Below are 21,867 nucleotides of genomic sequence, written 5' to 3'. Positions count from 1 at the left end.
TTTGTTGTGGCAGTCACCAAACCATCGTGTTGAGCTGTGGAACGATAGCCAACTGAGAAAAATAGTGCAGCTGCTTTTCTCTTCGTCGTACCTCCGTCTCACGTCTTTGTTACCTCATCTTTGCCCTTAAGTAGATTGTAATGAAGCCGAGGGCGTGGTAGAAGCAGTACACCAGGAACAGCCACCCAAAGTCAGGGTACTGGTCAGAGGGCTGGTAGGCGTACTCCTCAATCACCTCCTCGCCCGTGCTGAGGAGCTGGGAACTCACACGCTGTTGCAATGAAACAAATTAAAATGGAATGAGCATATGAGTAAGCTGATCCTTCATGTGTTAGTTATGATTTGTAGTTAGCAGTGGAATGGTCAGTGATGCAGGAATGTTTTTGCTGCTGGCTGCTCAGAAATTAGACACATTGATACGGCAGTCATTGCACTAGCACGGAAAATACACCAGTCACAATAAGTTCATTGATGTATCTAGTTTCTTTCCAGCAAAATCCCACTTCCATTTGCTGGTTGGCTTGAGGAGGCAGTGGTTGAGTGGTTAGCATACTGGCTCCGCGTCCAAGAGGATGCGGGTTCGAGTCCTGCCCGCTACAGTTGGGATTTTTCAGTCACCGCCGAGTGGCTCATATGCTGTCCTGATGACCACCTATGGACCCGGACTCTAGACTCCCTCTCTAAAGAGAAGTTCACAGTCCTAACTTGAACTCTTAGGTAGTTAATCTAGTCCTAACTTGATGAATCCTTTGTTAGTTAATCCTTAACCGAGGGGTTAGTATACCCAATGCTTTTGGCTTTCATAACAACTATTTCCAAATGCCACAAAAGAGATAAGCCAGGTTCTCAGGAGTTTTTATTCACGTTCATAGTGCAGAAGCCTTGTCAAACTATCACTAGGCTCATGGAAGCAACCCCGATGAAAATACAAACATAACCTTCATGATAGCCTTATATAATGTGGTTGTGTAATCCCCCAAATGTTTAAGAATATGGACCTGAGTCTATCATAGTATCTTTCTTGTTAGTCATCTCACACAAAACATTTCACTTCTTGGCATTCATACTGTTCCTTACTGATGTTTTTGACGTCTGACCACTGCGTGACGGTAAGCATCTCCTCGCCGTACATCAGCCACGTCAGGTACTTAACGGCGCCTGTGAACCATGCCACAGTACTGGGGAGGGAGACACCAGACATGTATTATCACCCTCACTTCTAGCTAGTCCACCACTGAGTTAAAAAAGGGTATTATTATGCTTGACAGATGAGTTTAGCCTCCAGGCACTTAATCGAGGCCTCGGCTTAATCTGCAGGTAGCCATGGGGAAAACTTAAGTGTGCTGATGGTCTGACCTCAGGTCACATCTCTCATGGCCAGGATGGAAGCTGCCCTAGCTCATAGCCCACCTTGCCTGGATGTCCTCTTCCCCTCGCCCAGCGCTCTCCTGCGCTACACATGACATCTGATACACTTATTCCTCAATTTTTTCATTGTATTAATTATATTGAATGTATGAATTCGACCCGTATTATGAAAATATATATACACAGAATGCATTTTTTTTTATAAACAGAGAGAGAGAGAGAGAGAGAGAGAGAGAGAGAGAGAGAGAGAGAGAGAGAGAGAGAGAGAGAGAGAGAGAGAGAGAGAGAGAGAGAGAGAGAGAGATTTACATAGATTTACATAGAAAAGTAGACTACACAGACCCCATGGTCCAGACTAGGTGGTCTGTCCTTAAACCTAAGTGATTTTACGTTAATCAGATGGCTCCAAAACGTTGCTTTTCTACTCTAGTTAATATTAAGTTCAAGGAAATGACGGTCGAGCTTGTTTTTAAAGGAGTCAATCGTGTTACACTGGACCACTGATGGTGGGAGCTTATTCCATTCTCGCACTACAACGTTGGTGAAGAAAAAATTGGTGCAGTCTGAAATTACTTGTCTACATTTGAGTTTTGTGCCATTGTTCTTCGTTCGCAAAGTGTCATCGATCATAAACAATTTTGTTCTGTCTACATTCGTGAAACCATTAAGTATTTTAAAACATTCGATCAGTTTTCCTCGGAAGCGACGTTTCTCAAGAGAGAACATGTTAAGGGTGGAAAGCCTTTCTTCGAAGGATTTGTTGCGCAAGGAAGGGATCATTTTTGTTGATCGACGCTGAACACCTTCTAGTTTAGCAATGTCCTTTGCATGGTGGGGAGACCAAAACTGTACCGCATATTCCAAGTGGGGTCTGACTAAACTATTGTAGAGCGAAAGTATTACATCTTTATTCTTGAATAAAAAGTTTCTTTTAATGAAGCCCAACATTCTGTTCGCTTTATTTGCTGCAACGATGCATTGATGTGAGAATTTGAGGTTTGACGCGATTTTAATCCCCAGGTCCTTAGCGCATTGAACGCTTGTGAGTTTAACGTCGCGTATTTCGTAATCGAGCTTCTTATCTTTTGTTCCAGCTTGAAGGACCTGGAACTTGCTACGTTAAAGGGCATCTCCCATTTATCCGACCAGGCTGAAATTTTGTGCATATCCTCTTGGAGGCTTGGAGGCTTCGTCAGTGAGAACCAAGTTACCAATCTTTGTGTCGTCTGCAAATTTACTAATGCGATTATTGAGTCCAAGATCCACGTCGTTGATGTAAATAATGAAGAGCACTGGGCCAAGAACCGAGCCCTGAGGGACGCCACTAGTGACCGGCGCCCACTCTGAGTTAAATCCGTCAATCACAACTCTTTGTTGTCTGTTGCTCAACCAATTCGCGATCCATTGGTTTACTTGACCGTCAATGCCTATTTGCTTTAATTTATAAAGTAATTTATGATGTGGGACTTTATCAAACGCTTTCTGGAAATCAAGATAGACTACGTCCACTTATTTGGTTACGTCATAAATTGAAAAGAGATCGTTATATAAGGTCAGTAGGTTTGACAGGCAGGATCTTTTGTTACGGAAGCCATGTTGCGAATCCCCAATTAATGAGTGGCTTTCGAGGTAACTCACAATTTTGTCTCTAATTATGCTCTCGAGTAGCTTACCTACAATTGAAGTTAGACTAATGGGTCGGTAGTTACCTGGTATTTTTTTTGTCTCCTTTCTTAAAAATCGGTGTCACGTTAGCCTTTTTCCAATCCGAAGGGACAATGCCTTGTCGCAAGGACATATTGAATACGGTAATGAGGGAGGAGACTTTTATTTGTTTTAAGTGAACGGAGAGCTTTAAGGACTTCATCGGTTGTTATTTCAAAATTAGGCAATGCATGCTCGAGATTTACAATAGTACTAGTGTGTTGGTGATAGCGAGAGGAAGACTTAGTATTAAACACCGTGGAAAAGTAATTGTTTAAGAGGTTTGCAATGTGTTGGCTGTCAGTCACTAGTGCACCGTCGTTGTTTGTTAAAGGTCCAATACCACTTTTGATCGCTTTTCTGCTGTTTATGTAACTGAAGAAAGATTTCGGATTATTTTTACAGTTGGCTGCAATATTTTCTTCATATCTACGCTTTGCCTGACCTACTAGTCTTTTTACTCGTCACCTGGCATCATTATAAAGTCTAATGTTTTCGGGCGTGCTTTGTTCTTTCTTTAACCTGTAAAACAATTTTCTATCATTGACTGATTGTTTAATTTCGCTATTAAACCACGGTGGGCTTTTATTAGTGTTAATTCGCTTCTCGCACAAGGGGACGAATGTGTTCTGCTGAGTGAGTAAGTGATTTTTAAAGCTTAGCCAGGCTTCCTCTACGTTGCCGTCATCTGATAGTTGTATTTCTGCTAGTTTTTGTCGGATTTCTACAAAGTTAGCTCTTTTTGAAATTGGGCACCCTTACTTTATTTTCAGTCACTGATGATTGAGCTCTTATGTCGACGCGCACTAATTTATGATCGCAAGAACCGAGGTGTTCCCCTACCGTGACACTACTTACTAGGTTATCTTGGGTCGTTATAACAAGGTCGAGTATATTATTTGGTCGAGTTGGCTCAGAAACCATTTGGCTTAGATAATTTTCTTCTAGAAATTCGATCATTCTATGTGACTCGCCTTCTGTACCTGACAGTGTCGCCCAGTCGATATGGGGGAGAGAGAGAGAGAGAGAGAGAGAGAGAGAGAGAGAGAGAGAGAGAGAGAGAGAGAGAGAGGCATAGCGACGGAGATAATGAGGTGTGACCTTGACCAGGCAGAGGATACAGAGGTCGGTTCTGGTGAGCCATGAGCCGGCAACGTGGAGAGAGGGAGTGTCTGATTGTTTGGTAGTAGTGGTAGTATTAGTAGTAACAGCAGTATCATTAGTTGTATTATTATTTTTATCATTATTATTATTATTATTATTATTATTATTATTATTATTATTATTATTATTATTATTATTATTATTATTATTATTATTATTATTATTATTATTATTATTATTATTATTATTATCATTATCTTCATTCTTCTTCTTCTTATTATTATTATTATCATTATTATTAGGAGTAGTAGTAGTAGTATTAGTCGCAGCTCCTCACACCGCACCAACCGTCCCTTGGCTTTGCTAACCTCTGTAACCTCGATGCCATGCTGACACCAACAAATTTTTCCACACCGCACTAATAATATCTCCATCCCAACTCTCTCTCTCTCTCTCTCTCTCTCTCTCTCTCTCTCTCTCTCTCTCACCCACCGTCAGTGGTCCAGTGTAACACGATTGACTTCTTCAAAAACAAGCTCGACCGTCACTTCCTTCAACTTAATATCAACTAGAGTTGAAATGCATCGTTTTGGAGCCTTCTGATTAATGTAGAATCACTTAGGGACAGACCACCTAGTCTGGACCATGGGGTCTGTGTGGTCTGATTTTCTATGTAAATCAATGTAAATCTCTCTCTCTCTCTCTCTCTCTCTCTCTCTCTCTCACCCTTTGAAAACAAAGAGTCAGCCTATGGTATTGATTATAAACCTATCTATATAACTGTTAATGTCGTTAAATTAATAGGAATATTAATAATAGTGTCATTCTATAATATATATCACTACTACTTTCAATCATAATCAATAATCAATCATTATTATTACATGTACTACTATTATTCCTTTAATATCAGTATTTATAATTTTGTAAATGCTGACCCTTCAAACCAAAGAAGATGCTGCGTTTGTACAAAGGAAGATCACATTTGGATAGACTGTGCATGTGTTAAGGAAAAGAGACACTGTACGAACTGCAAGAAGAGCAATAGGTGCCAAAACCTCCTGGGCAGGGACCAGGGCAGGGAGGTTGACGATGAGGCGTGACACCACGGGGACAATGAGGTCCGCCGGGGGAGGACTGAGCAGGGATAGGGAGTGTCTGAGAGTGCCGCTGCACAACCGCCACCTCCATATCCCCCTCAACCGATACCACCCCTTCCATTGGCACCTCCAGTGCTGCCACTACCACCATCACCACCACCACCACCACCCCCTCATCACTCTTCCTCTCCGTGTGGACAGGGCGCAACGGAGGTCCAGGGAAGCTTTGCTTGGAAGGGGCTAGCGAAGGGGGAAGCGACGAGGTGGGTGGATGGCACATACCTTGAGGTTGTTGAGTGGTCTGCTAACAATCTTTTGAACCACCTAGATGTGGAGCCACAACATTTATCATCAAAATATTGTCACCCTGTTAAATAACTACATCCAGAGCACAGCACTCGCGCCCTTATCCCTGAAAATTGTATTCACTCTCCTCCTCCTCCAAAAAGCAAACCCCAAAACCAAAAAAAACAAAAATATCGAGGCATTAAGAAGGCGAATTGCCTTGTGGCAAACTAACCAGCTACACCTTTTCACCCTCAAATCAAAAAAGTTGAATTTCAAATTAAAAAAGTTGAAATGCAAATAAAAAAAAAGCTGAAATTCATATTAAAAAAGTTGAATTACAAATTTAAAAGGTTGAATTTCAAATTAAAAAAGTTGTATTTCAAATTAAAAAAAGAATTTCAAATTAAAAAACTTGAATTTCAAATTTAAAAAAAGTTGAAATTCAAATTTGAAAAGTTGAATTTCAAATTAAAAAGTTGAAATTCAATTTAAAAAAAGTTGAATTTCAGATTAAAAAAGCTGAATTTCAAATTTAAAAAAGTTGAATTTCAAATAAAAAATGTTGAATGTCAAATTAAAAAATCTGAAGTTCAAATAAAAAAAATTGAGGTTCAATTAATAGATGAAATGCAAGTCATAGAAAGAGATTTGTGCATGCCTACATACATAAATACATACATCCACAAACTTATATATATATATATATATATATATATATATATATATATATATATATATATATATATATATATATATATATATATATATATATATATATATATATATATATATATATATATATATATATATATATATATATATATATATACAGTGCTTGTCATAAACATTGTCGCACCCCTCTCCCACGCTGCGCCAAGTAATATAAACATGTACTGCATCCAAAGAAATTTATTGCACTTACAACTAATACTATGTTGGCTTCCCTTGACGTCTCCTGCACTCTTCCAAACGGGCCGGAAGGCTGTCTGCAAGCACCATGAGATGCTGGGGAGCGATTGTGTTCCAAAGGTGGTGAAGCGCAGCTTGGAGTTTGGCCACGGTTGAACAGTCGTGGCTGCGTAACTCACGTTTTATCATCGCCCACAAATTTTCAATTGGGCTCAAATCCGGGGAATTAGCAGGCCAGTCTTTGAAGAACGGCACACAGCAGTCCCTGAGCCACTGCTTCACTGACTTAGCAGTATGGCACGGTGCACCGTCCTGCATGAAGGTGGAGGCCTGACACATCTCGAAAGACCCCGGTAGATGGTCACACAGAAGCTCGAGGTAGTTCCCCTGATTCATTGTGGTGTTCTTGGGTAACACCACGAAGCTCCCCACCCCGTGGTAGGAAAAGCATCCCCACACCATCAACGAATCAGGGAATCTGACGGCAGGAGCGGTGTAGCGGGGGTCGAGCGGGTCGCTGCCTGGGCGCCGGTATACGTGACCTTGACTGCTGGCAGTCACTGTGAATCTTGATTCGTCGCTCCACAGCACGCCACGCCACTGCTTTATGGTCCAGTCTTTCATCCTGTCACAAAACGCTAGCCTCTTCTTTTCCTGGGCTACAGTAAGCTTGGGCCGCGCTGCGTAGCTCAGGTACTGGAGGTCGTCGTGGATGCGGCGCGATAATGTCCTCACAGACACATTACTCAGCAATCCCAAGTTGTCTTCCCTGATTTTCCTGGCCGATACTCGTGGATTGCGTTGGACTTCACGGTGCACCACTCTCAGGGTGCGCAGGGAAGTTTTGCGGGTGTTTCCTGGTGGTTTCTTCTTGGCGGGTATTTTGTTGCCGCCGAGTTCACCCGTACGCTTCATGTATCTTTGAACTTGGCGGACACTGACGCCCATCTGGTCAGAGGTAGCCCGTGTGGAGTGTCCAGCCTAGTGGAGAGCTGGAATGGCTGCAATGTCATTCCGTGACAAGATCTGGTAGCGCACCATTCTCCAGGAAAACAGCTAAACAGCAGAGTAACTGCAAGCCAGTCTAGGGGGGTGGCGCGGGAAGCCAGCAACAAAGCGGTCCCCAGTCAGAGTGATTGACAGATGCCTGTCACTTCTTCCCGCCATTGTAAGCTGCCCAACACCCAGGCTGAGATGCCAGATGTGTAATAATTTAATTTAAAGCACTCGATGCCCGCCAAGGAAAGCGCGCACGTTTTGATCTTTCAAACGGATACCGTGGTCTCCGGCGACAATGTTTATGACGAGATTATGCGATGAATATATCAACATTATATGAGAAACACTGAAAAACTCAAGCATAAGCACAAGATTCAACACCCCCAAGTCACTCCCAAAAACACCGGAAACACAACAACACACTCGATACACTCTAAAACCCACGCAGAAACACTCGGAAACACAGCAAAATCACATACAAAAACACACAACACACTCGAAACACACGTAGGGAAATCACAGGCAACACGCAAGGAAGGCTGTGTACGATCGCAGCGTGGATCTCACTTCCGCTTTTCTGGAGAGGAGAGCGGCTTGAGCTCTTTGAGTGAGGGCAGGGCGCTGAGTGAGGAACAGAGAGAGAGAGAGAGAGAGAGAGAGAGAGAGAGAGAGAGAGAGAGAGAGAGAGAGAGATGATATTTTTATTCTTACCGGAGAAAAATAAGAATTATGTGTCTGTAATTACCATATGCTTTTTAGACTTTTCCTAGCCACATTATATTACTATATGATGCACATTATCATATATATTTTACGCAGTAACTTTTTATATAAATCAGCATGTGTTTGACCACTACTCAAATTTATTTTAGGGTGCCCTCAAACCTCGACGTTTTCTCACACAATCTTGGAGGCGAAGGTGGCATGACTTAAATGTTTATTCACGCTATTTATCTAAGCACTTGAAATATTCTGTAATTACGGCATTGTTTTGAAAAAAAGTTCACTGTCGGCTAAAACAAAGCAAGACAAGCAGATTGGTACCGGTTTCGATTAATTTGTCACAGTAAGTTTGAAGACCATAGTCTCGCCTCAGAAGATGAGCTTTGCTACTAGGGAGCCGTTTTCTACGGGTTAAGCATCTATCTACTTCTGACATTCTTTCTGATCGCCAGTAATGGTTCCGCAAGGGGCGTTCTACTGGTCCTAACTGACTCTTGGTCATCGTCTCTTAGCCGTATCGGTGAAACTTTTGCTGTTGCGCCAGACATATCAAAAGCCTTTGATACGGTCTGGCACAAATCTTTGCTTTCCAAACTACCCTCCTACGGTTTATATCCTTCTCTCTGTACCTTTATCTCCAATTTCCTCTTTGGCCGATCTATCATTGCTGCAGTAGACGGTCGCTGTTCTGACACTAAACCTATCAACAGTGGTGTCCCGCTGGGCTCTGTCCTATCTCCCACTCCCTTTCTGTTGTTCATCGATGAGCTTTCCAAAACGAACTGTCATGTCCATTCTCACGCCGATGACTCTTCTCTGCATTACTCAACTTCTTTTGATATAGAAGGCCAACCCAACAGGAAACATACGATTCCAGGCTGGAGGCCACAAAACGCTTAACCTCAGACCTTACTATCATTTTCGATTTGGGCAATGAGACCCTGGCGCCTTCAAAGCCTCAAAAACTCAATTTCTTCTACTATTAACTCGACACAACCTTCCAAACACCTATCCCCTATTCTTCGACAACACTCAATTGTCACCTTCTTGTACATTAAACATCCTCGGTCTATCCTTAACTCAAAATCTCAACTGGAAACTCCATACCTCCTCTCTCACTAAATCAGTTTCCTCGAGGTTGGGCGTTCTGTATCGTCTTCGCCAGTTCTTCTCCCGGCACAGTTTGTGGGGTTCTTGAAAGGTCTGGACTTCCGAAAATCCCGTAAATTCTCAGCAATAAAAAATACAAAATAAAATATCTGAAAATTGAGTTTTTCAGACTCACAGCCCCTCCTAGTCACTTATTATTTAAATATCTGACCAGTCACATCTCTCATAGGACAAGCAAAGACCAGATGAACCAGCTCTTAAGTTTATTTAAGCAACAAAGAAACTCGCTGGAAATTAAGAATAATTAATTAATCCCAGGCACACAGCAACCTAGCTAGCTATCTTAAAACATCCTATGCAAATAGATTACTTAGCTGTAAGTGGGGGGAGCGGGAGCCACACCTGATCTACCTCGTGGTCTGGAGCCCTGGAGTCCTTCTTCAGTCCTCTCTCGTTCCTCTCTGGAACACGCCGTGCCCTCCTTACCTCCCACGTCTACCCTCGCCTAGCAGTACACCACAGTCACGCTGGACTTGTGGATACTACAAAGGCAGGTAAACCACCACGATGGACACGTGGCACGGAAGGAGGTGAGGGACGTCTGCTCGCGGTGAAGTCTGGGCGGGAGATGGCTGGAAGATGGTGGCGGGACCCACAATGCTCAGCGCCCCGGCCGCGGTCAAGATGCCAGTTCTCGCCACAGTGACATCTTGTTTGCTGTGCAACACTTACGCTAAAACGCCCTAACGGCTATGGATTTATTATTTATTAATAACCTAACACATGCACTTGGTCATAGTGGGTCATGCATCCCACTCATAACTCAGCTTTGGCAGTAATAACGAAATGATTTGAGTAAGGTCCTGTTTCCCGCCTGCCTGGTTTTCCCGCCTGATCTGTGATTACTTCCCGCTCTCTCAATCAAAATGGCGGGGACTCCCGAGGTATTTTTCCACGGGCTATTCCTTGAATAATGAAATCATGACACAGTTGCTATCCATATACAGGGGCCTTGTCTGCCCTCGTATGGAATATGCATCACATGGGTAGAGGGGCTCCACTCACACAGCTTTCTTGGGCAGAGTAGACTCAGGGGCTCTTCGTCTCATCAACTCCCCTCTTGATTCAGACAGATTCAGATTCAGACAGATTCAGGCAGTTCCGCTGCCATGTTGCCTCTCTTTCTATCTTCTAGCGATATTTTCATGCTGACTGCTCTTCTGAACTTGCTAACTACATGCCTCCCCCACTTCAGCGGCCACGCTTCACTCGACTTTCTACTGCAGTTCATCCCTATACTGTCCAAACCCCTTATGTAAGAGTTAACGAGCATCTTTACTCTTTTATTCCTTACACTGGTAACCTCTGAAACAGCCTTCCTCCTGTCTATGACTTGATCTCTTTCAAGAAGGTTGTATCAAGACATATCTCCACCCGAAATTGACCTCTCTTTTGGCCAGAATTTACTTTTGTCTATTGTGGGAAAAGTGCCTAGCGGGCTTTCTTCTACACTCTTTTTGTTGATTTTGAGCTGTCTCCTTTGTTGAAAAAATAAAATATAAGGCAAGATTTATGGTGTTATTAATAAAATTCGGATACATGAACTGTATTGGTATCTTGAAGTGAGACGTACATCTCGTCAAAAACAACGCTGTTGAATTTTCGGAAAAGGCTTTTATATAAATGAAAGACTATTTATTACAGTTTAAACACTTTAAACACTTTAAACACTTTATTATGTTTGTCATTTGGATATATGTACTTATACATCTGTTGAAGAAATTAAGTAAGACATCAAACATAGCTTTATGGGCAAAAAAATCAAGAAAGCGATAAAGTAAGCTTAGATCTAAGTACAAACAGTAGCCAAAACGGCTATATAATAAACCAATATAACGGAGAAAGAAGAACGAAAGAAAGAAAACATCTATTGTATACTAGTTACCTTGAAAAGATACATTGAAAAAGTTATAAAGTTAGTGATGATAATGGTGATGACAACAGCACTACAATAATAGTAAGCATAGTAATATAAATGAAAAAAAATAATAGTAATAGTAATAATAATAATAATAATAATAATAATAATAATAATAATAATAATAATAATAATAATAATGATGACGATAACAATGATTTTTTTTTTTGTTGTTGTTGTTGTTGGGGATATACCCCAAAGGAGGAAGGCGGTGCATGCCGCGCAACCGCCCAATTCTTTCAAGGAGGAGGCCCAACAACGGGGCTGAGGGTGTCGGAAAGAGCCCACCTTTCCACTCCCATGGCATCGAGCAGTTCTGGAACCTATACGCTCCAATACTAGTAATAATTATAGTAATAGTAACAACAGTAATACCAACAATGATGCTAATAATGGTAAAGTTGAATACGTTGGAAAACTAAAATAAATGTTACGTAGTAATTGTGATAATGCTGAGAATAACAATAGTGATAATGGTAATGATAATAAATAATAAAAACAGTGAAAATTATATTTAAAAATAATGACTATAATAATAATAATAATAATAATAATAATAATAATAATAATAATAATAATAATAATAATAATTAGTTATGATAATAATACAACCATGACAATAATAATAGTACTAGTAATAATAATAATAATAATAATAATAATAATAATAATAATAATAATAATAATAATAATAATAATAATTATAATAATAATAATAATAATAATAATAATAATAATAATAATAATAATAATAATAATAATAATAATAATAATAATAATAATAATAATAATAATAATAATAATAATAGTACAATAGTAATACAATAGTAATAATAATAATAATAATAATAATAATAATGATAATAATAATAATAATAGTAATAATAATAATAATAATAATAATAATAATAATAATAATAATAATAATAATAATAATAAAAAAATAATATTTATAATAATAATTATAATAATAATAATAATAATAATAATAATAATAATAATAATAATAATAATAATAATAGTAATAATAATAATAATAATAATAATAATAATAATAATAATAATAATAATAATAATAATAGTAATAATAATAATAATAATAATAATAATAATAATAATAATAATAATAATAATAATAATAATAATAATAACAATAACAACAATGATAACAATAATTGCAATCACCATCATTACCATTATCACCATTATTATCGGTAATAATAACAACAGTAGAAATATAATGTAATAAGTATAAGTGTATAGAGTTGCATATAACTTATAATTATTATTATTATTATTATTATTATTATTATTATTATTATTATTATTATTATTATTGTACAAGGATAACACATGCTTCTTTAATTTATCTTTGAACAATCGTAGATTCGTTGAGAGTTTGATTTGTCTCGGGACATCATTCCATGTTTTGGGTCTTAAATACATTAGTGAGTGTCTAAACAGGGCTAATTTATGGCTTGGGATACGCAATGAACTTTGGTTACGAGTAGGATAACTATGTAGAGGCTGGGTGTTGTAGTTATTTGTTTTTATTTGTTTGTACATACTGGATGCAATAGTTAATTTTGATAGATAAGTAAGGTTCAGAATATTTAATGCTTTAAATAAAGGGGGAGTGTACTCGCAATATTCACTATTAGTCATTATTCTGATGGCTTTCTTGTGCAGTGCGTTAAGACTATATAAAAAACATTGATAAGTATTGGACCAAATGGGGTTACAGTAGTTTAGATGTGGGTAAAAATGGGCATACTATAAATATCATCTGGGGCGAATCGTTTTGCTTTAAGAAGGATTGGAATAGTTTTTGATAGTTTTAAACATAGATTGGATATATGATGTTTGAAGTTTAAGTGGCTATCAAACATACCTAGGAATTTTATTTTGTCTTCCTGGATAATAAAATCGTTTAAAATAGCTAAATTTGGTAATGATCGGTAAGTGGTAATGGTGTTCGTAAACAGCATGTAATAGGTTTTGGCAGTGTTAACCGTTAGACGGTTAGCCAAGCACCAGTTTGAACATTTCTGAAGTTCACCGTTGGCTCTATTGATTATTTCTGCTGGTTGATCTCCAAGCATGTAAAAAGTTGAGTCGTCCGCAAATAGTATTGTGTTTAGGGAGTTGGATATATTACAGATGTCATTAATATATAGAATGAACAGTGTGGGAAACAATATACTACCTTGCGGTACTCCTATGTTTATTGGCTTGGTGGAGGAAGATTTATTGTTAAAAAAAATGTAAACTGTGTTCCTTTGCTTAAATAAGAGCTGAACCAATCATAGATACATTCCCGGATACCATGGAAGTACATTTTATCCAGGAGAATATCAGGTTGAACTGTGTCAAAAGCTTTGCTGAAGTCGATATAAATAGATATGATGGATTTATTTTCATTGAGAGCTCTATAAAGGTCAGATGTTTATGTATTAATTGCGTCGAAAGTGCTCAAACTTGGTTTAAAGCCAAATTGCTTATCATTTAAGAGTTTCCTTTTGTTTAAATAAGTCATTAAACGTGTTTTCATTATAGTTTCAAAAAGTTTTGAAAATATTGGTAGAAAATAAATCGGACGATAATTGGATAAGTCTGTTTTGTTACCTCTTTTATGAATTGGGATTATTTTACCAAGTTTGAATCTGTCGGGAAAGATGTCTGTTCTGACTGATTGGGTAAACAAGACTGTAAGAGGTTTTGCAAATATTTCTTTGTTTTCTTTTACTATATTTTGTGATATCTCATCAATGTGACTTTATTTTTATTTTTAGATGTTATTGCTTTTACCATATAGAAATTCGTTATTAGTGGCATTACCATAGAGCATGAGTAGTTACCGCGGAGATAAGAGTTGTGAGAGGTTTGTGGAGGGGGCAGTTTGCTGGCAAGCTCAGGGGCGATCTTTGCAAAGTAGTCATTAAAAGCGTCAGAAATATCTTTTGGTGAATCTTTTACTTGGTTGTTGTAAATTATTGAGTTGATTGTGGCATAGGTTTTAGTATTGGTGTTTGATAGTTCATTTATTGTTTCCCATATCTGACTGGTATTAAGTCTAAAATCTGATAATCTTTGTAGGTAGTAGTTTATTTTAGTGAGTTTAATGAGGTTATTCAGGTAGTTTCTATAGTTTTTGTATATATTAAAGTTAATCACCCCTAGTTTATATGATTTATACGAGGCAAATTTGTGTTGTATGGATTTAAGAATTCCTTGAGTGATCCATGTTTTTTGTAGTCTTTGCTGATAAAAACTTTGATACTTTAGGAAACAAGAGTAATAAATGCTATATACCGTGTCAAGAAATAAATTACAGTTTATATTACGATCATGGTTAGTTAATAGGAAATTTCAATCAATTTTTGAAATCTTTTTTTTAAACTCTGGTACCTTTTGTGAGCTGCCTCTCTATCTTTGACAGCACGAGAACAAGCGTGATTTAACCAAGGCTTTTTAGCATGAGGAGTAGAGAAAGTACGTGGAATGTGTGCCTCCATTCCAGAGACAATCACCTCTGCGATGCGGTGGGCACACACAGAGGTGATGTGGTAAGAAGGATTAATGGTTGGTGTGGGAGAGTTAGGAAAGGAGTTGGGGTGGAGAAGGAATAAGGGTAAGAATGGGGTAGGTAGAAACAGGGGTAAGTTGGGGTAAGTTGGGGCAAGCAAAGGGTGTGATAGATAAGAGCCGAGATAAGCGCGACAGGATGAAACATGGGTGGGGTAAGGAAAGCAGCGTGAAGCATAGGATGGGGTAGTCAGGTATGACGGGGTAGGCAGGCAGAGAAGAGGATGAGGTAGGTGGGAATAGGAGTTGGGAGGGGCAACGAGAACAGGGAAAGGTGAGGCAAGCATAGGTAGGGTTAGGGTGGGACAGCAGGAAGAGTAGTTTAGTTCTTTTTTTTTTCTTTTTTTTTTACAACAAAGGAGGCAGCTCAAGGGCACACAAAAAAAGAAAACAATAATAAAAAAAAAAGCCCGCTACTTGCTGTTCCTAAAAAAGAAAAAAGAGGTGGCCGAAAGCAAGGTCAAATACGAGAGGAGAGATGTCCTGATACCCTCCTCTTGAAAGAGTTCAAGTCGTAGGCAGGAGGAAATACAGATGAAGGAAGATTGTTCCAGAGTTTACCAGCGTGAGGGATGAAAGAGTGAAGATGCTGGTTAACTCTTGCATAAGGGGTTTGGACAGTATAGGGATGAGCATGAGTAGAAAGTCGAGTGCAGCGGGGCCGCGGGAGGGGGGGAGGCATGCAGTTAGCAAGTTCAGAAGAGCAGTCAGCGTGGAAATATCGATAGAAGATAGAAAGAGAGGCAACATTGCGGCGGAATTTAAGAGGTAGAAGACTATCAGTATGAGGAGGAGAGCTGATGAGACGAAGAGCCTTAGCCTCCACTCTGTTCAGAATAGCTGTGTGAGTGGGGTCCCCCCACACATGAGATGCATACTCCATACGAGGGCGGACAAGGCCCCTGTATATGGACAGCAACTGTGCGGGGGAGAAGAACTGGCGGAGACGGTACAGAACGCCCAGCCTCGAGGAAGCTGATTTAGTAAGAGATGAGATATGAGGTTTCCAGTTGATATTTTGAGTTAAGGATAGACCGAGGATGTTTAGTGTTGAGGAAGGTGATAGCTGGGTGTTGTCAAAGAATAGGGTGAAGTCAAAACAAGGGTAAGATAAGGTAAGGTCGCATATAAGGAGGGGTTAGGTGGGAGATCAGGAACAGGGTGAGGCGGAGTTAGGGGGGTTAGGTGTTTAACCTAGTTAATCAGAAGTATGCTATCTTAGTCTATCAAAAGCCATTACGTCTTTTAAGCAGGGGTTGTAAAATTCAAATCCCATGTTCAATTCTTTATGTTCTAAGCGTTTTTCCTCCCTTATTTACGGGCCGATTTCTTTCATTTAAAAAGCATTTTAATTAGGAAGCATGGAAAATTAACGTTTGCTAGCGGTACGTTTTATGCAATAGTAAAAAAAAAAATTTGAAGTTCGAAAAAAAAAAATTGCCATATAAATATTTTTCAAAAATCAAAATCAACTTCAAACAAAAGTTCCGATACCAGACCCTATTCCTTACACATGCTTTCATAAGCTGCAGTAGGTAATATGTGTATAAAAAGAAATGCAACGGAGGAGATATTTTTAAATTGCAAACTCATGGTTTTGAGATATCTGGCGATGAAGTTTAAATATTTTTTGTATTTTACCTTTTCCAACTAGGGACTTGAAATCCACAGGATATATATATCATGATATAAAGAAAAAAGCAGACTTGGTTTCCTTAACTTACTTACATTGGATACACAGGCTGCGTTATTTACGAATTGCTACGTCTTTTTTTACGGGGTCACAAATTCATGTACTCGATTTTGACCATATTTCGAAGTAAAAACCAGTCTTGTACTGTATAAAATCAATAAAATATAATTTAGAAGACATTTGAGTCGGATACAGAGAGCGTTTTGTTTGATTTATGAAAAAAAATATATATATATAAATCGATTTTCACGGATAAATACGAAAATATATTAGTGACTGCTAGAATTTCCCATTTTCTAGAGAAGTGGTATGAGAGATTCTAAGAGTATCATGACAGACCATGAAAAAAATTCCAAAAATTAAAAAGGGGTGAAAACATGGATTGCAAGCCAGTGGCGCCGCGCGGAAGCTCATTGCAGGATGTTGCATTGCATTGCAATGCATGTTGCATACCACTACTATTTTTCCATCATATTCATTCATATACCAAAAGAAAGAGGAAAATTCGCAGAATTTTATAAGCCAAAAAATATAAAATATGATTTTTTTCAGGCCGACCATTTCCAACCCCCCCTCAATTCAGTTGAATTAGAGTTCCAAGATCTCAATATGATTCCTCCTTTGCTCATTCTTCCGACATGGAAGAATATTTGGGGTCTAGTGAGTACTTGGGTCTTGTTTAAGTATTGGGTACTTATCTAATAAGTTGGTAAGTGTTTCATCAATAGTGATGATTTGCTTCTGGTTTGAGTTTTTTAGTTTTACATATATTTTTTCCATCCTGGGTGTAGCATTGTTGGAACAAATCCCAATGTTGCTTCCTAATGTCCCATACAGCTTTGAACAGTGCTCGACGCTTGGGCGTCAGGCTCTCATTAATGTGGACATTAGGCCTAATAGTTATGCAGACATTCATTATTTATGTTTCTTCTGCCGGCTCTGTAGCTTAACTATAATGGGTCGGTGTGTATTCCTGGTCTTCTTTGACCCTAGCCTGTGTGCAACATTTATATTTGTTTGTGTAATGTTTATATGAAGATTGTCCTTAATGATTCTAATTACCACTTCTGCACTGTTTTCATTGGTGTTTTCAAGTGGCAATGCTGGTCCACCAACAATTATGGTTCCTCTTTTTTCATAATGATTTACTTCATCAAGTTGTTTCTCTAGGTGTGTTACTCTATTTTCTAGTTGTGCTATGTTTTTCTGCAATAGTGATATTATCTGATCTTTCTGACTGATAATTAGTTGCGGGGCTTTCACTATAGTGCTAACTATTGTTTAACCTTCTTCTGAGACGATGGTGATATCACTAGTGATGAGGCCTAGGATGTCAGGAGGTGCAGCAGTCTGCTGTGGCGCCCTTTTGTTCTGTGGGGTTGTCCGGAGGTCTGCTTTGGCCGTTCTCTTAAGTTTGGCATCTTGCTGTTATGGGCAAGTTTCTACGGCAGTAATTTGGTAATGAAAACGGCAGCAGTAATAATATGACGAGGGAGGAGTGGTTCGCCTTCTATTTTGAGATGGCGTCAAGGTTGAGAAACTGGGTGATTGCGGCGAGGTCAACTTTCACTTGTCCTAATTTATTTTCATATGATTTGTAGTTTATCTTGATTATCTTGCCATGATCAACAAATCAAAGTTGAGTCATACCTGGAGCAGCCAGTACAGGAACTGGCTGCTGGAATATGTGGGGCGAGTGGTAAATGAGCGAAGAAGCAGGAGCTAAACCAGGTACGTCCGTTCCCCAGCAGCGCCAGTCCACAGTTTTCTGTGTTACTATCTCTGTTTGTGTTGTGATTATGATGAAGGTTTTTTTTTATAAAAAAAAATAATTATGTTATGGTTATGGTTGGGATGTTTCTGTGGCTTGGAAACTGACGATCTCTGAGTAGTTCATCAGTGATTTACTTTAATTGGTGCCTGACACATAATTATATTGATTAGTATCATCGACAATATAACAAGTAGCCAGCCCTTCATAGTTATTCATGATAATAAGTTTGCAGAGCCTGTGAAGCCAGCCAGAGTAGAAGTGAATGAACACTGATAAGCATCACACCTCTATCTTCTGTTTGTATAATACTCTCTTGGCCTTGGAGTGGAGTGCAGAAAAAGCTACACTGGTGCTCAAACCAAGTAACTCAAGTTTGATAGTGATCTATCAAGTGCCGAAGGCTACAGAAACATTTGACCATCTTAAGGATGTCTTTCAAGAAATTCTGTTGTCTTTGTTGCTTTGTAGAAGACCTGAAAAATTTGTGGGCTTGTTTTGTTGAGGCAGTCACCAAACCATCGTGTTGAGCTGTGGAACCATAACCGACAGAGAAAAATAGAGCAGCTGCTTTTCTCTACGTCGTACCTCCGTCTCACGTCTCTGTTACCTCATCTTTGCCCTTGAGTAGAGTGTAATGAAGCCGAGGGAGTGGTAGAAGCAGTACACCAGGAACAGCCACCCAAAGTCAGGGTACAGGTCAGAGGGCTGGTAGGCGTACTTCTGAATCACCTCCTCGCCCGTGCTGATACAAGGCACTCCAGCTGGGAACTCACACGCTGTTGAATGGAACAAGTTAAAATGGAATGAGCATCATAATAAGCTGATCCTTCATGTGTTAGTAATGACTTGTGGTTAGCAGTAGAATGGTCAGTGATGCAGGAGTATTTTTGCTGTTGGCTGCTCATAAATTAGACACATTAATATGGCAGTCATTGCACTAGCACGGAAAATACACCAGTCACAATAAGTTTATTGCCGCGTCTATTTTCTTGCCAACAAAATCTCACTTTCATTTGGTGGTTTGCTTGAGGAGGCAGTGGCTGAGTGGTTAGCATACTGGCTCCGCGTCCAAGAGGATGCGGGTTCGAGTCCTGCCTGCTAGAGTTGGTATTATTCAGTCACCGCCGAGTGGCCTAAGACAACCCACATGCTGTTCTGATGACCACCTATGAACCCGGACTCTAGATTCCATCTCTAAAGAGAAGCTCAAAGATGACCTACGGGGTGGGGGTGGGGGGTGGGGGGGGCAGCATGAGTCAAGCAAGACGGAGCCATCATTAACACTTTCCTGCGCCACAACGGGCTGGTGCCGACCACCAGGCCCCCCACAAGAAGCCTACTGGCGCCATAGGCCGCAACGTAAAAAAAAAATAATGTGGAATGTACCACGAAAACATTACTGCAGCCAAAAGCAAAGAGTTATTTGTAAGTAGAGGCCCTCATTTAATTAAGCCAACTTTGTCACAGTCCTAACTTGATGAACCCTTAGGTAGTTAATCCAGTTCTAACTTGATGAATCCTTTGTTAGTTAATCCTTAACCGAGAGGTTAGTATGCCCAATGCTTTTGGCTCTCATAACAACTATTTCCAAATGCCACAAAAGAGATAAGCCAGGTTCTCAGGAGTTTTTGTTCATGTTCATAGTGCAGAAGCCTTGTCAAACTATCACTAGGCTCATGAAACCAACCCCGATGGAAATACTAACATAACCTTCATGATAGCCTTATATAATGTGGTTGTGTAATCCCCCAAATGTTTAAGAATATAGACCTGAGTCTATTATAGTATCTTTCTTGTTAGTCATCTCACACAAAACATTTCACTTCTTGGCATTCATACTGTTCCTTACTGATGTTTTTGACGTCTGACCACTGCGTGACGGTAAGCATCTCCTCGCCGTACATCAGCCACGTCAGGTACTTAACGGCGCCTGTGAACCATGCCACAGTACTGGGGAGGGAGACACCAGACATGTATTATCACCCTCACTTCTAGCTAGTCCACCACTGAGTTAAAAAAGGGTATTATTATGCTTGACAGATGAGTTTAGCCTCCCGGCACTTAATTGAGGCCTCGGCTTATTCTGTAGGTAGCCATGGGGAAAACTTAAAGTGCGCTGATGGTCTGACCTCAGGTCATTTCTCTCATGGCCAGGATGGAAGCTGCCCTAGCTCATAGCCCACCTTGCCTGGATGTTCTCTTCCCCTCGCCCAGCGCTCTCCTGCGCTACACAGTGACATCTGATCCACTTATTCCTAATTTTTTTCATTGTATTAATTATATTGAATGGATGCATTTCACCCGTATTATGAAAATAGATATACACAGAATGTGTATTTTTTTATAAGCAGAGAGAGAGAGAGAGAGAGAGAGAGAGAGAGAGAGAGAGAGAGAGAGAGAGAGAGAGAGAGAGAGAGAGAGAGAGATTTACATAGATTTACATAAAAAATCAGACCACACAGACCCCATGGTCCAGACTAGGTGATTTGTCCTTAAAACTAAGTGATTCTACATTATTCAGAAGGCTCCAAAACGATGCATTTCAACTCTAGTTGATATTAAGTTGAAGGAAGTGACGGTCGAGCTTGTTTTTGAAGGAGTCACTAGTGTTACACTGGACCACTGACGGTGGGAGCTTATTCCATTCTCGCACTACAACGTTAGTGAAGAAAAATTTGGTGCAGTCTGAATTTACTTGTCTATATATGAGTTTTACGCCATTGTTCTTCGTACGCAAAGTGTCATCGATCATAAACAATGTTGATCTGTCTACATTCCTGAAACCATTAAGTATTTTAAAACATTCGATCAGTTTTCCTCGGAGGCGACGTTTCTCAAGAGAGAACATGTTAAGGATGGAAAGTCTTTCTTCGTAAGATTTGTTGCGCAAGGAAGGGATAATTTTTGTTACCCGACGCTGAACACCTTCTAATTTAGCAATGTCCTTTCCATGGTGGGGAGACCAAAACTGTACCGCATATTCCAAGTGGGGTCTGACTAAACTATTGTAGAGTGGAAGTATTACATCTTTATTCTTGAATAAAAAGTTTCTTTTAATGAAGCCCAACATTCTGTTCGCTTTATTTACTGCATCGATGCATTGATGTGAGAATTTGAGGTTTGACGCGATTTTAACCCCCAAGTCCTTAACGCATTGAACGCTTTTGAGTTTAACGCCGCGCATTTCGTAATCGAACTTCTTATTCCTTGTTCCAACTTGAAGGACCTGGCACTTGTCTACGTTAAACGGCATCTCCCATCTATCAGACCAAGCTGAAATTTCGTGGAAATCCTCTTGGAGGCTTTGCCTGTCTTCGACAGTGTGAATCGAGTTACCAATCTTTGTGTCGTCTGCAAATTTACTAATGCGATTATAGAGTCCGACATCCACATCGTTGATGTAAATAATGAAGAGCACTGGGCCAAGAACCGAGCCCACTCTGAGTTAAATCCGTCAATCACCACTCTTTGTTGTCTGTTGCTCAACCAATTCGCGATCCATTGGTGTGCTTGGCCGTCAATACCTATTTGC

General features: G+C 39.6%; 1 protein-coding gene across 5 annotated transcripts in view; it reads right to left on the bottom strand.

Annotated features, from left to right (window-relative positions):
• The window catches only part of LOC127001969 (protein scarlet-like), a 102,177-nt gene continuing 80,310 nt past the window's right edge, over nucleotides 1-21,867 (bottom strand). For 2 of the 5 annotated variants that reach the window (XM_050867265.1, XM_050867267.1), the window contains 2 exons: nucleotides 20,185-20,285; nucleotides 12,566-19,111 (listed from right to left, as the gene is read on the bottom strand). In XM_050867265.1, the coding sequence (XP_050723222.1) occupies nucleotides 18,939-19,111; nucleotides 20,185-20,285 (274 nt within the window). In that variant the 3' untranslated portion in view covers nucleotides 12,566-18,938. Of the gene's footprint in view, nucleotides 272-1,077; nucleotides 1,179-12,565; nucleotides 19,112-20,184; nucleotides 20,286-21,867 lie in introns of those variants that run through there. The other 3 variants (XM_050867266.1, XM_050867270.1, XM_050867268.1) reach the window with 3 other exon arrangements.

This window comes from Eriocheir sinensis, chromosome 22 (assembly GCF_024679095.1).
Source record: "Eriocheir sinensis breed Jianghai 21 chromosome 22, ASM2467909v1, whole genome shotgun sequence".
NCBI lineage: Eukaryota > Metazoa > Arthropoda > Malacostraca > Decapoda > Varunidae > Eriocheir > Eriocheir sinensis.
The sequence above is the reverse complement of the archived record's forward strand: the minus strand, read 5'-3'. Positions and strand labels throughout refer to the sequence as shown.